We start from the raw sequence: 17,090 nt of genomic DNA, 5'->3' as shown, positions 1-17,090 counted from the left end.
TATATATATATATATATATATATATATATATATATATACATACATATATATATATATATATATATATATATATATATATATATATAATAATTTGTTCAAATTTATCAAAAGTGTTATGTGCCGTATAGCTGAAAGTTGCAATATTACAAATTACCCATAAAAACAAGCGAATTGCAAGAAAAAGAAAAATAGAGGAGCTTAAATTGCTGATTAAATAAACATTACTATATTCTCCCAAATTAGTTCAAATCGTGTTATATGGGGAGAGAGAGAGAGAGAGAGAGAGAGAGAGAGAGAGAGAGAGAGAGAGAGAGAGGTACTGTCGCACAGGAAACCTTAAAGATTCGAATATCGTGATAGATGATTGATTTAGTAAAAGGTCGCCTAGAAGAGTTGTCCAGGACAAGGACAACCCACTTCAGTGAGTTGTTAGATTACAGCTTGTGCTGGGAGGTGATCACGTTGAGTATCAGAAAGGGTGGCCATAATATGTCGTACTCCGACCGATAATTTAGAACGTGAGAGATCGGAAATGAAATTCCAATGCCCATGAAATAAGTCACGGCCAAGATCAACCGTTTTAAAATGTTACCGTCTTTAAGGCCGCACTTTGTACAGAGCCTATACAAAGACTTAAAGAGCTCCGGTTTTATAAATGGAGTGATCGGTTTCATTGAGTCTTAACTCTGTTGTTTATTGTTATGCTTTAACAATGTCGTGTTTTTACTGTCTTTTGTTGTACTTTGTTGTATTTGGTAGTGACCTTCAACAAAACGCAAGGACGACGTTCCATAGCACCGCGAGACTGACGGTGTAAATAGTTCAAATTTGTAAAAAGCGTAGATGTTCTTTCGCATCATGTTTGAACTAAGCTATCTCAAATAGTTTTCGACCTTCTCTTAACCTTGTTGAACTGACCTACCAAAAGAAACCGACTGTTTGTCAAACCTCAAAAAAAACTTGAACTCGAAAAGTTATAAACTTTATGAAAGGCTTTGCACACTTTCCCATTCACTATATATATACGGTATGTCATCTTGGCGGGCGTTTCAGTGTTTGGTACTTATTACCGGTTTAGATGTAAACCATTTAATCTTTATAATGTTTTATTATCGTTTCCAATAAAACGATAAGGTAGTCTGCATGGCCCATGCCCAAACGGGTGATCTTTACAGTTTCAAACCCATCTGTTATCAATAAACTTTGATATTATATATTGACCACCTTTTGGTTATACTATGATACATTAAATATTATAGCCACATAGATAGATGTACCTATGTTGATTTAGATATGTATAGTGTAATTGATACATTGTAATAGAAATAGTAAACACATATATATAGTGAATACATATGTACATACATTTTTGCTCACACTATTGATATCAGTCTTGCTCCCCTTGTTGTTCATTGCCCTATGTGTTACATTATTGTTTAGCAGTATTTTGTGATAGGTAAAGTACAAATGTATAGAATGATATTCACTTTCAAGTTCATAGTGTTGACTGCATACCAACTTTAAATCTATTTCGTAACATTAAGGCTGTCGCCGCGGTGGGCAAGTATTCCTGTCCTTGAATTTGCTCTTAGCAAGTAACTTCTGCTATTGTATTGTACAGCCCTGCATCATTATCGTAACTGTATAAGCAACAATAGATATGGGATCATCGGAACAAGTGAGCGTATCTTGGTCATATGATGCCGACTTTTACTGTTAAACTGAAAAAGAAGCATTTTAATCAAACGACTGTGCGTAAAAATACATCGTTCTTATGCGGAGAGGTGAATGTGTAGGTCTTTGCAAGTATACACTGTCGCACGAGATACACGGCAACTTTAGTACACTGAAAAAGAAATCAGAATTCTGAACGTTTTCAACTTCTTTCAATTCAAATGTTGGTACGGTTTATGAACAATTTCATACCCATCGAAGTTTAATCGAAGACTGGTCCATGATACATGTAAAAATTCAGCTATGATACCGATTTACTCTTTGATCACAATATAATCTTGTCGTCAGCCCAAGGAATCGTTGAATCTCACCTAAGATGTTGTTTTCCCGCCTGAACTAGGTAGGATAATGAAATTCTACACTTATTAATTCTATTCGTATCTTGCTAATTTTGGTGACGTATATAGTCGTCATCTCGATTGATATGTTAATCAATCAATTAATTAATGGGTTCACCAATTAAATTACACTCGTTCCCTTTGTAGCTATTATAGTTTGTGTATTTCTCAGGTCGCATGCACCACCAATACTCGAGATTTTTCTAGGATCTGTCGGATCGCCCTTCTCATTTACGCATGATGTTTGTCTAAGGTGGGGCGATTGATTATCAGCTACGATATATGCCTACGTGTTACACGCACCAAACCACAACTTGCCATCAACAGATCAGAACTTGTCCCAGCTCGCTCCCGACATTATACGCAACATTAATTTAAAACACTTTAATTGCCGCAATTCAGCCGACAGACGACTTGAGTGCTTCGTCGTCTGACCCAGTGCCAACTTTCGCAACTTCTTATCAATAGTTTTACGTCATCGTTGAGAAAGATTCCCCGAGCCGAGATTCCGTCCTATTGTTTTAAGTTCAATGACTTTAGTGACCGCGTTCTGAGGGAACGGCAACTCTGCTTCAAGAGAAAACACGACCATGCATGAACCAGACGCCTTTGTGTTAGATATTGAATAATCTAGCAGGCAATAGGACCCCACTACACAGTGAAGGTTGGCCAACACACACCCAGCACATACATCAACTCTTCCATCCATTGATGTCGTTCATCCTGCTGAACACAATCAACCATACTAATATCTACTTCCCATCACCGTCGTCGTCGTCATCATCATCATCATCATCATCATCATCATCAATATTATTATTAGGCCCTATTATTATTATTATTATTATTATTATTATTATTATTATTATTATTATAAATGTTGTGGTGGTGGTTACAATTGTCTATATTTGAGGTACATTAAATCATTTGTTACAGATGGAACTATACATATATGTGCATGCTGTTTATGAGAGAGAGAGAGAGAGAGAGAGAGAGAGAGAGAGAGAGAGAGACAGACGGACAGACAGACAGACAGACAGAGACAGGGGCATATGTGTATAGATAGAAAAACGTAAAAAAGGGGTGTACGTGTGTGTTTGAAATTAGTCCATTTCAAGCCAAGTCTTCCCGAGATTCACCATTATTTGCCAGCTGACGATATTCCATCAACTCCAACCCGATGGTCATAAACCATTTGATCCTCAGAACGTGTGTACTCAATACGTGTTGACAGCTGGGTGCCACAGGGCTCCAGGCAAACTGCGTCGTAAATGTGTGAAATACAACAGTCACGGAAGAATGTTTTATGGCAAACTCGTACGAGAAAACGCTTTTAAAGCGCCCTGTCAATCACAAATCATTCAACGTCGTCTTTTTATTTGATGATGGAGCATGTCTTTAGGAAACTCCAATGAGCATAGATTGTGACTGCGGATTGAAATCAAACACACCTCAGCCGGTACGCCTATAAAACTTACATATTCTACTTGTCGACTCGGAAGTATTGCGACTGACAAATGGCGATATGAAAATGGTACAGAGTAGCTGCACAGTGGTGCTGTGAGTAGGCTTAACATAAACGGATTGGTGTTTTTAAGTACATTGAAAAATCAATCGCAAGCTAATATATCAAACTCTACACCACAGCTCCACCATGATGGAATGGCAACAATGTCGGCGAATCGATAGGTCGGCGATGTCATCGCCCGAAATCAAAATCAAGCGATTTGTCAGGGTACGGATAACAATGCATTATATTTTCAACTAGGAACTGCCTTTTTTTGAATGGTTTATTCCGCCTTGGCTTTAATTTTTGTTTTTGTGTTTTTGTATCATTTGCGAAGTCAATGTTCTTGATTTTGTTTTACCATTCATTGTTCGTATATGTTGATCTGTACACCCCGAGGTTCTTAGTGATTTATTGGGGTGAAAAATAGCGAGGAAATATTTGAGCTTCCGATGTCGTGAATGCAACCTTGAACAAGCGAAACAAGAAAAAAAGGCCCTGATAGAGTCAAAAGACATTCACTAGGTACACAATGGTTGCTTCGGTCGACCCGAGTGATTTGAAGTCCCGAATGAAATATGTATGTGTAGCCGCACTTTCTTCTCTGACCCCTTTTTATTACCTTTGTGTGATATGACGTCAATTGGTTTGTATATCGCGGGTGTGGTTTTGAATTGCAGTGCCCGGATGAGTGTTCAGGTATTGTTATACGGGCTTGGGTAGCTGAGATTTTGCACGCATTCCTGCGTTGTTGTTGTCAGGCCGAGGCGATATTGAATAAGCTCAATGCGTTCAGAAAACAAAGCATTGTCCCAGGGGTCACAGAATACAATAATTTCAACAACCTCGACATTTCGTTGGTATTGACATTCAGTGAATGGATCGTCGTACTCCTTTGAGCTAGCTGCTGTCTTAAAAGTTCGTTGTTTGTCTTGTTTCATTATTTTCAAGCATTGTTATTTCCCCGTTGACAATTTTTTTTATTTATATCCGAAGCGTTTAAATCACGCTTGAAATAAAACGCCGTTTGTCGCGTCTTTTGCTCCTTTGCGAATACACATGTGTGCATGGCAAAACAGTCATGTGACGGATAATGTTATCATTAACCTACAGTCCTTTTGAACTGACACCACCAACCGGAATATTGTTATAATTTACCGTTTTTATGAGCGTTTTTAATCGCCCAAATGTTGCATGTTTCCATTCGATCATATGACGAATTTGTCGAAGGCTGCACAGGCGTTACGCATCTAGATCTATGTCGTTTATTTTTTTGAGTAGGTTCGCCCGCTCACGTCAATTGTGTTCGGGTCAAAGGTGAAAGATGGACATTGAGAAGGAACACGCTCCGACGCCTGGGAGCATTGGATAGAACAACGAACATCAAACCAAAAATGCCATTCAGAAGGCACAATAAAAGCTTCAGTTATAACGCTGAATTACAAGCGTGTAACTCTGCAACCAGCACTACCAATTATATGTCAGCTACACGCCATGAACGAAAAAATGTGCATCTCAAACAAATCTTTCATGTTTTTTTGCTGCCCATTGCGATTTACATTGAAGCAATATGCGAATGTCTCAAGTTTATCAATGTTCGTTTGCTCTGATGTACAATACACGAAAACAGGATATATATTTGTGACGTTATGCTGACCTTGGCCTGCCTCAGTTATCACTCAATGCACTTGAACGTGACATTCTCGCTCGGGTAAAGATTTGCGCATCTGCTGACAAATTTCGCTTGTGCCTTCGATAGTGAGGGCGGTAGACGAAACGTATTGCAGTGCGATTGGTGTTCATGTCTAGGAAACTCCATGATCCACCGAACGCGGGCCGTGCGGGAGTCAATTGGAGGGACTTGGTCCATGCCATTTTGCTTGTACGTTCCACTAAAAATTTACGCAAAAACTACCCTTAAAAATTGTTCATTTAGTACTAGTAGCCATGGTGATCACGCAAATCAGTATTGCCCGAAAGCTTTATGAACGATCAGTCCCAACAATTCGATGAATCTTTGTCGAACAATATCCGTCACGTCACAGAATATCACCTGATAGTATTTGATACTTTATTTAAAACATGTCAAGCACTGAAGGGTGTGTTCGTTAACTCTCACTAGAATCTCAGAAGACGACATCAAGTTCTCGACCGAATTCAAAGTCGCATACGCAGCATTACCATCAACGGTGTGCATTCGTTTGTACGTCAGCAACTTTTGATAAAAAACGTTGATGTTTTTACTTTCACTGTGCAGCATTATTAAAATAATTTTCGATTTCTATTGGCATCATTACACACACAAAGGACAACCATCCTCCTGGTGAAAACAGTTTTAACTGAAAAGGAAACAAATTTCAGGACAAATGTTTGAATTTTACATAGAGAATTGGCCTGGTCAGGCCCACGTAGAATCCTTTTGGCAGGTAATACGATAGTAACCGCACCGGTGTCCCCTCTGTATGGCTGCATTGGCGCAGATGCAAGTTGGGGAAGAGCGCCACTGGCGACATTTCCTTGCGATTGTTTTGTTTTTAAATCACACCAACGGTGTGTTTTGAGACCCAGAAGCAAGGAAATTACTCATGCAATGAAATGGTTGATCGCTGTCCTGGATATTCAACCTGTCATGGTGAAAGCGAAAGCAAATGGTTGACTTACAATATCACATTATTTTGCCCTTATGCGACCGCATTATATATATATATATATATATATATATATATATATATATATATATATATATATATATATATATATATATATATATATATATATATATATATATATACTAGTATATCAGAAAGGTTGGCCATAAACGTTACATTTACGACACTTGCAAACGTTTGTGTTATGACATCAATTCTTTTTTCAGTTATTCTTGAACAAACACAGTGCCGTTTCTGGGTACGCTACCTTTGACAAATTCCAACGCGTTTAAGAACAGGCCTGACGAGCGGGAGGGAAAAATCGGACAATTAAACTATTCCGCAGACAATAGCCACTGCCTATGACAACACCGATATCACATCATAAGCTTATATAAAACAACAAGGACTCTAAGACAACACCCAAGGTTCCCTGCAGTATTGCCATACATGTGTGGCAAGTGTTGATATTTCACGAACTTGTACATTAGTAATATGTTCATTTAATTTTGCACTGTCCTTGTTCTTTGATTTGATTACAACATGCTCTCGAATCATCTATTCTACGAACGTGTTACTGTTACGAGCTGGTGATACCATAATGTGTGTAAAGGTGGAAATAATAAGGAGAACACTATTTAGCCCCCATGTTTTAATATGGCATCAGCGGACACAGGGTTTGAAGCAGAGTACCTAGCCAGAAGACCCAAGGAAAACACTCTGTTCATATTCAAAGGTTTGGGATCAAATATATCGAATCATACCTTTGTACATCGACAAATATTTGTTAAAGGTGACCATGCCAGGCCATGTAGATGTGATGTTCACACTCATATTAAAGGGAATTATTTCGAAATTTTTATTCATGCCTGAAATTCTACCCGTTGTCATTAATACATGTTCGTTTAGTGGTTTGTGTCTAAAAATGTTTTTAAATATCGCTTAAAAATTGTCAGACAACATCTTTGAACGTAACCGTCAACGAAACATCACGAAACTAAAAGTCAAAATAGAAAAGTGTGGCTGATGGAGCTTAAAACTGCACTTCTCACATATGTATTCCATCCACGACGTCGAACCCAACCCTTATACGATCAGTAATAATTGACTATGAAGTGGTTTTTCAACAGAACACAGAAGAACTACTCCAAGTCCTGCATCTCGCTAAATATACTCTGTGTGTCTTCTAGCTTATCCAGCCTCTGTACGCTCGACTGAGATCTAAACGGCTTTATGGAAGAATCCACAAATAACGCACTCCAGACAAAAGTGATTTAAGAAAGATATACAAAGAAAGAAATAAGAATGTTGTGACTTCAAATCCACTTACATTTGAAATAGCGAATTGCAATTGGGCTTCCGAAAACCCTTTACATTAGCACGAGTTGCAATTATTTGTCGGCAGTAGTATTTATCGATAAAAACGTGTGTTGAATCACATTTTAAAACCTCTTCTACTGTGTCTGGATATATGTGTCTTCCGGCATGTAAACTCTCATTAGTGCTTGCCTCGCTCGTGCGCATGCGAAAGTTAGGTTTTCGCGACCACACCAGCGACCATGAACTTTTCCACACGCAATGCAATAACAGTCTTTGAATTCAATCGACTGATAAGAAAACAGCAGTAAAACGTTTGATAATATCTTAATTGTTTGCACCAGAAAACATGTACAGTTTCTTTGTCTTCGTCCAAAAGTACGTTAAAACACATTAAAACACATGTAACACATATTAGCATCCCATTACCATCACAGCGTCTTGTGTACAGTTTTTGTAATTTTCGATGTGATTGTTAACGTGAGAATCAAAAGTCGAGAGTAAAATTCAGTTTTTCTAACATAACATCGGACATTAAAATACACAGACTGTTATAACAAGTTGAGCACGACACGATTTCGTGAGCAGGACAAGAGCGATATGTCACAAACGAAATAAACACACTGCAATGTACGCCAAGCCTCAGATAATGAAACTTTGACGCACTAACTGACCAATAAAACTTGGACGAGGGTTGAGGGTGATCTTATGCCACCAATGTCATCAGCTGCTCCATACTCTCCGTCGCTTTCCCCCTTTGCTTTGCAGAAATGATCATACAAATAAACAACATGAGAAATAGTACCTTATTGTAAAACATGTTCTTAAAGAGTCAGACTTCGCTCGATTGCCAAAATCTTCGTGCTTTTCCAAAACAAAGTACGTTCGCACGTCGTACTTTGTCGTACGGTTGTACTCTTAACACTGCCACTGGGCGAGTCAGCTTTTCATTACTATAAGGTAGGATGCGCCTCAGGGACACAAAGTTGGACTCTCAAACTTTTACAATTCTTTTCTGATATATCACTTGTGGGGGTTCATTTTCAAGCTCTTGGTGTAAGAAAACTTTTCACCGGCTTAGTTTTTTGAAATTCGAAAATCTTATTTTTCTCCATAGAGTTAACACAGGGATGGCGTCCATTTTGAATCTTAAATATCTTGATTTATTTGTGCCCTGGTACCAACATTTGCACGGTGACCCCTGACTTTTATTCTTGATTTCGAAAGAGGAAGGTTCAAAGATTCCTCAGGGAAAGTTTGAGCAAAAGTGTAAGTCTTTCACTTTCGAGGCGCATACTACCTTAAGGCGTGCAAAGAAGAAATGTTCAAAATACAATACGTAAACTGGTTGCGGTCCATGCAGATCCACTTCGAAAACACCGCAAATATTATTCTCAATAGAATTCATGACTTAGTGCATGTAAAATCGGTCTTTGTGCACCGGACATTTGGTTGTCAAGTTGTTGCAGAACCCCAATGCTCTAAAAAAATTCAATACTACATTTCAGGTAATATGCGCCTCGAAAGTGAAAGACAAACTTTTGCTTAAAATTTCCTAAATGAAACTTTAAACTATTCTCTTTCAAAATCAAGAATAAAAATCGAGGGTCACCGTGCAAATTTTGGTACAAGAGAAATAATAACCCAAGATTTACCTACATTTGAAATTCAAAATGGCCGCCATCACTGTGTTAACTCTATGGGGTAAAAAAATCAAATTTCAAAAAACTAAGCCACTGAAAAGATTTCTTACACCAATACCTTTTAAATGAACCCCAACAAGTGGTATATCAGAAAAGAATTGTAAAAGTTTGAGAGTCGGAACATCTGTCCCCGTTGCGCGTTTTACCTTAATAACCAACTAATGTTGCAGCAGTAAAAAAGAAATCGTTGAATTATAACATAATTGGCAAATATGCAAATGTAAAGCTTCTCATTGTCATGTTTCCAGGAAAGTGATTTAAATTCCAAATTCCTTCAGTATTTCCTGATATCTTTCCTTTTGTTGTTCAAAGATTTCCTTTGCATCTTGGTATAATTTTATGTCCCAGTAATTCATGCGCTCAATCTCCCTACGCTCGAAGTCAGTCAATTCTGTTTTGTGGGGGTTGGTATTGACCTGTACGGCCGTCCTGAGAGCCGGTTTGCCGAGGACGTATCCAAGCATGTCTTGGGAGAGCTTGAACTCTTCCAGGAGGCCGACGAAGGCCAAGTTGTTGCGGAGATTCTCCCTGGCGATGAGGTAGTGCTTCTCGCCAACTGCTGGAATCGCCGACCTGTCGCTAGCACTCCCGCAACAGTCATCCAATGCTGCATCCACATCCGGGAATGTACCGAACTGAAGAAGTCTGACGAAACAGTTGTCGAACTCCGGGAAGTGATCGTTCCCGATTTTTTGTAAACACTCTGTCAAATTCCTGCTGTTTACAACATACTTCATGTACATGGTGTGGAACGTGGGACGTGTTTTCTTAATGTAGTAATACGCTGAAACGATTCGATCGACTGGTTCTCTCAACCAGGTCACATACATGAAGGGCTTGCCCTTTGGCGTAAATTCATGGAGCCCGTAAGTTCGTTTGGAGTACAGAAACAGTTGGTTCTTTGACTTTGAAAGGATGTGCGCAGCTTCAATAAAGTGGCTGCAGTATGCGACACCAATCTGAAAACCTTGTTGGCCGACGATGGGAAACAGAAACTCCTCCACTGACGTACCTCCGCTTTTCGGAAGATGCACGAACGCTACCGAGGCCTTCGTATAGAGTGGATGGACACTAGTCACCTTAGCATTCCCAAGAAAGAAGTTTGGCAGTGGTGCGGTGCCGAGCTCAGGCGACCTCATGCACTTGCGGAGAATTGCGAAGTTGTCCGCGCAAAATGACCAACTCCGCCCACCCTTCCGTTGCTGTTGGTACAGATCCAGCAATCCCATACACTCACGGCGGTTCAAATCGCCCGACTCGCTAACATTTGCATCACTTCGAGATACTTCGGAGGCCGTCCTTATGTGTTCCCGAAGCCAGTTCAAATCGGGAGGTTGCTCGAAATCATAGCCGAAAATACTGATGACTATCCGCTGCTTGTACAGAATCAAAATCCCCAGTACTATACAAAACCCTATGGCCGAAAGAAATCGATGTCTGCATTTTAGAAATCTGGACTCGGTCATAAACTAGGCCATTCTTTCCCGGTCGTCGCGTGTTTTGCTAGTTTTCCTGGCAAGAGTTTAATCGACACGTTGTACCTTTTATATTCCAATCTGAAACAAATACATAAACTCATGTGAGACTCAATGTGATTTATGTCTTTAGAGTTAAAATGTAAAATTAACCAGTTTACATAACTTACATACAGAAAATCTCTCTCTCTCTCTCTCTCTCTCTCTCTCTCTCTCTCTCTCTCTCTCTCTCTCTCTCTCTCTCTCTCTCTCTCTCTCTCTCTCTCTCTCTCTCTCTCTCCAGTAATTTAAGCACATCTTCATCTAAACGTTGTTCCTTGTTTAGAACGAATCATACCTGCTATGCTTCTTTGTCTTTAATTATGAAATATATGACATTATGCATCATAGCATTACTGAAAAGCTGGAAAATAAATACAGTACTATGAATTACTGTCAACAGATATAGATTTTTTCAAAGGTTCCAAATACACTTATCGTTTGGGCTGTTTGCTTTACTAATTTGTACTTTTATTTAAACTGTATTCCTCGTATGCCAGTTTTCATGTCCAATTATGAAACATTATATACCATAGCATTACTAAAAAGATCGAAAATCAGTACAGTTTCATACATCAAACTTAATTTTTCTAGCAAAAGCTTCCAAAAATTAACCCTTTGGTTGTTTCCTTCTCTACTTTGTATCTCAAGACAAATTCATTCAACGAAACTTACTTGGTTTTTATTTTATCAGTATTTATTATCCCTGAATATACCCCTCTGTCCTATCCGGAACTCGCAGTGTGGACGAACTGAGTCGCTTCAGAGCCGTCTTAAACGCTCTGACGCGACAGGTATTTGTAACATATAACAAACAACAACAAACATTCAATTCAATTTCCTTTTGCTATGGTTGCCGAACGAACAGAGCACTACATCTCGTGGCGCTAATTGTAGGGATGCCAGGCCCTTTTTTGTTCTTGGTTAATCTTACTTGAATTGTATTTTTTCTTGAAGATCGTGCCTCAGGATTTAAAAAAATGTTTGAATGATGGTTCTATCATGTCTACTTCCAGAGTTATGATTTTTTTAAGAATTATATGCTCGATTTTTTTGACAAATGGTCAAAAAATTACAACATATGGCTAAGAATCATTTTGTGGGTATCCCTATGAAAAATATTGTTTTATAATAACATTAATTCTCTAAGCAAACTGTTTTAAAGTATTTTTTGTGCAATATATTGTAAGAGTAAGGTATAAGGAGCTTTTGTTTTCTTTGCACAGAGACTTGAAAATGCCAAAAATTTTGAGAGACAGTGTTAGAAATTTGACGGCATGTGTATATTACCAGTCAAAAAGCTATTTTTCGCCATTTTCAAACTACTGTAACTTTCGTGGTTTTTAAGCTAGCTCTGTCAAATTTTGAACAGTTAATATTGAGAGATAATGCAAAAGAAAACATGCATTTAAGATTTATAAAATTACTTAAATTTTGTATTTGAGATACACTGACAATCAAGGAGAGCCAAAAAACATTGGACGGAATGTCAGTTAAAAAAAGCTATCGTTCCTTATTTTCAAACAGCTATAACTCCGAGTTTTTACGCTAGCTGTACGAAATTTTGGACAGTTAAACTTGAGTAATAACAGAAAAGCAAAAATATATTTTAGATCTGTAAAACTTCTTAAATGTTACAATTGACAAATTCTGATATTCAAAAAACCGAAAATCATAGGAATATGAATAAAATAAGTCATTGTTCAACTCACATAATAATTCCCTGGAGCTGTCCTTTTTTACACAAGATATTACACCCCCTAAAAAGCTGTCATCTTGTTGTACTCAATTTTCTTTTGGCATTAAAATCTAGAGTCAGGGTTATGAATTTTTTCTTTGCTCTTGGTTCTTTCTTTAGATTTTTCATTCTCTCTTCATTTGCCCTCTCTTTCAACTTGTTTTTCAATTCCCGATTCCTGTACTACCATACCACTGTCTGTCATTTTCCCCATGCTGTATAAAAATAAAGGCTGTTTACATACATATCAAATCATAATACATGCAGTCTATCAGACAAACTATTGACAATTATTCCCCACAAAACAAGGTATATCTGTACATTTTTATATGTTTGATAACATATGTAAATGTACTTTGCTTGAAGTGGGAAGTAAAACGTGCATTTCTGTAGAGGAAATTAGATTTTTAGATTTCATCAAAAACGTTGATTCGCTGTGCACGGTAGTCGATGAGAGAACTATTGACACTTTTTTTTGCAATTATAAAACTAGCAACATCTGTGCATTTATGTACGTTTAACACAATTGGAACTAATTTGGGATAATTGGATGGCAAAGTAATGTCTGTTTCATATGCAAATGTAAGCTCATCTGATTTTCTTTTTAAAGTTACACACTTGTTTTTATGAGTACTTTGTTATATTGCAATATTTAGCTACAGAGCACTTAAAATTTTTGAGAAATTTGAAAAATAAATAAAAACTTTAGGAGAAATCTGCCACGATTTGACAACATCGGCGATTCTGGTAGCCACCGTTGTAATAACGCAACTCATTATCATAATGAACGGTGTCCCCACATAGAAAAAAGGTGAATCTCAGTCTGATGCCGCTGATGGCGTTGCTCACGGACCAATCAGCGATACGGACGGCGTACAATTATGATAATGAGTTACGTTATTAGAACGGTGGACGCCGGAAATGCCTAGTTGGTGAAAACACGGCAGATTTCTCCTAAAGTTTTCATTTGATCGTGACATGAGGGTGTTTTTTGGACAGTAGAGAGCCTTCCGCGTCGAACGAGGTAACTGACTGTAGGATTCGTGTTTATTTTTCGACTAGAAAGGGCAGTTTTCTTTGCCGGCCGGATAATTCTGTTTCTTACCTTGGTGATTAGATTACGGAAGAAAACGTCGGAACGTACCAGGGCTCGAAATTAGCGGTAGTCCCGCGTCCACAGACTACCAACGTTTCCCTGGGGCTACCAAAACCCATGAAATGGTAGCCCACACGGACTACCAAAGTCTGAGACTGAAATTACTAAGTGGGCGACATGATGTTGATCGCTGTGAGATGACCGACGCTCATGCAGTCAACCCAGCTGGACACAGAAAGGACATGTCGAATTCGTTGCGACAAACTTTCAATAAAATATCATTATCTGAACTTATGTGCTTGGATAAAAGGCTCGGGAAATGATGGCCAATAAAAATCCATTTTCATAGTTATTTAATCACAATTTATCAATCACAATAAAACACAAAATTATTCAAACTGCGAAGAAAAAGCTGTCGGGCCATCCACAAATTACGCTTTCCGAAGTGTACGAGATCATCCCATGATATAGTGGGGAAATATAGTCAAAATTGCCACGGAAATTATAGGAACATGACTTTACCAAGTTATCATCCTGAAATTCATAGCCTATCTATTTTTAGCCATGTTATGTTCACACATGCTGAGTGAAAAGTCGTTGTCATTGCGAACATCAAAATTTGCATATAAGCTCTGCGTATATGTGTGAATAGGTCGTCAAGCTTTGAGGCGTCACTGTCCACTGCACATGCTATGCCGCTCTCCTAAGGTTATGATCTACAGGTATTGATGTCAGATGACTAGAAAATTCACTTACTGGATAGAATCATGCAAAATAAATCGTTCATTGTCTAGATATAAATAAAATATCCTTTACAAAAAAACATCTCTTCATTCATGCATGGGCTACCAGACCTTGTCACTGGGCTACCAACTTCAGAAAATGGTAGCCCAATAGGACTACTGGGGAAAAAAGTTAATTTCGAGCCCTGCGTACGTAGCATAAACTACACTTATACAAACTACCCAGTAACCATCACGCCTGTGCTCTGCTCTATCTGCAACTTGCTGTGTCACCCGTGGACGAACTGAGCCGCTTAGGAGCCGTCTTTAACTCTGACGCGACTTGTATTCGTAACATATAAGAAACAACAACAAACATTCAATTCAATTTCTTTTTGCTATGGCTGCCGAACGAACAGAGCACTACATCTCGTGGCGCTAACTGGTCTGACGATAAGATCAGTCTGCTTATCTCAGTCTGGGCGGACGAAAGTATACAGAGAATATTGAACGGAACCTTTAGAGATAGCCTCGTTTACAAAAAGTTGCCAAAAAGGCTCTACAAAAGGGTTTAAAGCCCCCACTCAATTATCAGATTTATCTAATGTAAATATTATTTACTTGATAAAATATTCAATGGAAAACAAAAGAATGACAAACTGTTAATGGGCTGTTGACACATTTGCTAATGCGAGAACCTGGGATTGAGAAGGGCGCCTTTAAACAGATAGCTGATCAGTGCAACCTCAAAATAAAGCCACTGAAACTGAAGTACAAAAGAGTTGGCAGCAACAGGGGGAGCAGTATAGGTAACTCCATGATACATCGTTCATGTCAGCCATCTTGTTACAATACTGTATGCTCGGCCATATCTTTTGAATTCGAGAAGGCGCATAAAGCCGGCTTAAACACCAAATCAAAGACCTAATTTTGTGTGTGTGGACACAAGCGGGCTCAAACTATTAATCCCTAAGCTTATATTTTGCAAATCACTAATAATGTCACAGAAACGTTTCCAATTTTTTCCCATCTGAACGTAGTAATAATGCACGCAATGTATTCAACAGTGTACCCATACAAAATTGTTGAACAAAGTGATAACAATTGCACGGGACAAACACACCTTAAAATGCAGAAAACCTGCCGACTGCGCCAAATAGATTTCTGTAACCTCAATGGACATTGTCTGATTGAACAGTCCCACTTATTATTTTTTCCATAAACGCTCAATTTATGCTGATTTAAGCACAATTATTGAACACCAATCCAGCTCATGCACTATTGCTCTGTCTCACACTGATATAAACATACTCTCGGCCCTCTGCATGGTTTCTTTAAAAAGGTGTTTTCATACAACATTGGGCCAACATATTTTGCAACTTTACAATGTTTGAAAGAAATGAACTTACATGATTCAGTCTTTTTCCTCAACGTCTGTTCATTCGGGGATTTTAGCTGTTTACTTCTACTAGCCAATTTAACCTGTGGAGACCAGAGTGAATACTATGCACACTTTCACATGAGGGGCGTGTTTTAACCATAGACCCTCGAGTTTTTGTCGTGGGTCTATGATTTAAGAGAGAAACACAAGCAGAGATAAAAGAAAAGCTGCATTGGGGGTTATGTGGGATCATGACCTTACGTAACCTTATTATTGACACCTTACTTCTACAGTCACAGGACGTTGGTAACTGTAGGATTTCACCAACATTATTGTGGTTCCCGTTTCCACCATTGGTGAAATCGTAGACCCTAATAGATGAAGAAGGAATTGTAACTGATTGCATCGCATTGACTAAGGAAAATTTGAAAACAGCGCATAAACAAACAATAAACCAACATGGAGAAGTCGGGATATTTGCTACGTGCGAACATATTTTGCAGGCTGGGTTTTACCATAGGTTCGTAGTATAGCTGCAATAATTGTAGCTCTTTGTGCTCTGGCTTGCTGTTGCTGTGGTGAGGTTTTTAACGGACGGCGCTTAACTAGATTCTATACGTGCTTAGACTGTATTATTAAAAGGTGCTCTGAAGGTATTTATGCTAAAAATGCGTCATCTCAAAGTTGTTGTCGCACTGTCGATAGTGTCCTCACTACTCATTACGCAATAAAGCAATTAGACTAAATGAGAAACGTATCTTAACCATGCGGCACAAGACCACCTCAAGTCTTGACGTCACCGTCCACCGTCATCGAGTCTTATACTTATCGAAGGTTTCGAACTTCCCATCATCGCACTTTGATTCAATATCCAAACCGTCCAGTGACTGCAAAACTCTGCCTCTAATAGATTTGCAATTTGATAAAAATAAAATAAAAAACAGGGAGCATCGATTTACCTAATAAGATATGTTTTCCTTAATGATGTTTTGATATTTAATGTATCATTTCGCTTAGAAAGAGAGCATTGTCTTGAAACAAACACCTATTTCGGTGCTAATTTTGGCGTTTCACTGTGACTGCTTTCACACCATCTGATTACATAGACCTTAGGGAGCCTTTAGTAATTACAATTGGTTGGGGGAATTCCGTGCACACCGGTACTGTAAAATGTGACCCTCCCCCTATCCTCCTGTCTAAAATGTGACCCTCCCCTATCTAACATTCTAAAAGTTAACCCCTTCCCCACCACCGTAGTATTCTTCTCAGGAATAACAGAAACAATATTAGCTAATTTACATAACAGTTGGTTTAATTGATACGTAAGTTAGGGAAAGAAATTACAGGTGGGAGGGCTGGCATTTTGGGAGGGAAGGTCACAATTTCTCAAGC

General features: G+C 38.5%; 1 protein-coding gene across 3 annotated transcripts in view; it reads right to left on the bottom strand.

The window, feature by feature from the left end:
* Positions 1-7,855: 7,855 nt before the first annotated feature.
* LOC139151396 (heparan-sulfate 6-O-sulfotransferase 3-B-like) overlaps positions 7,856-17,090 on the bottom strand; it is a 41,444-nt gene continuing 32,209 nt past the window's right edge. Inside the window, exons 1-3 of one of the 3 annotated variants that reach the window (XM_070724171.1) lie at positions 15,727-15,921; positions 12,474-12,714; positions 7,856-10,803 (exon numbers count right to left, since the gene is read on the bottom strand). In XM_070724171.1, the coding sequence (XP_070580272.1) occupies positions 9,505-10,713 (1,209 nt within the window). In that variant the 5' untranslated portion in view covers positions 10,714-10,803; positions 12,474-12,714; positions 15,727-15,921 and the 3' untranslated portion in view covers positions 7,856-9,504. Of the gene's footprint in view, positions 10,804-12,473; positions 12,715-15,726; positions 15,922-17,090 lie in introns of those variants that run through there. The other 2 variants (XM_070724170.1, XM_070724172.1) reach the window with 2 other exon arrangements.

The sequence above is a fragment of the Ptychodera flava genome, chromosome 15 (genome assembly GCF_041260155.1).
Source record: "Ptychodera flava strain L36383 chromosome 15, AS_Pfla_20210202, whole genome shotgun sequence".
NCBI lineage: Eukaryota > Metazoa > Hemichordata > Enteropneusta > Ptychoderidae > Ptychodera > Ptychodera flava.
This window is presented reverse-complemented; position numbering and strand designations above follow the sequence as displayed.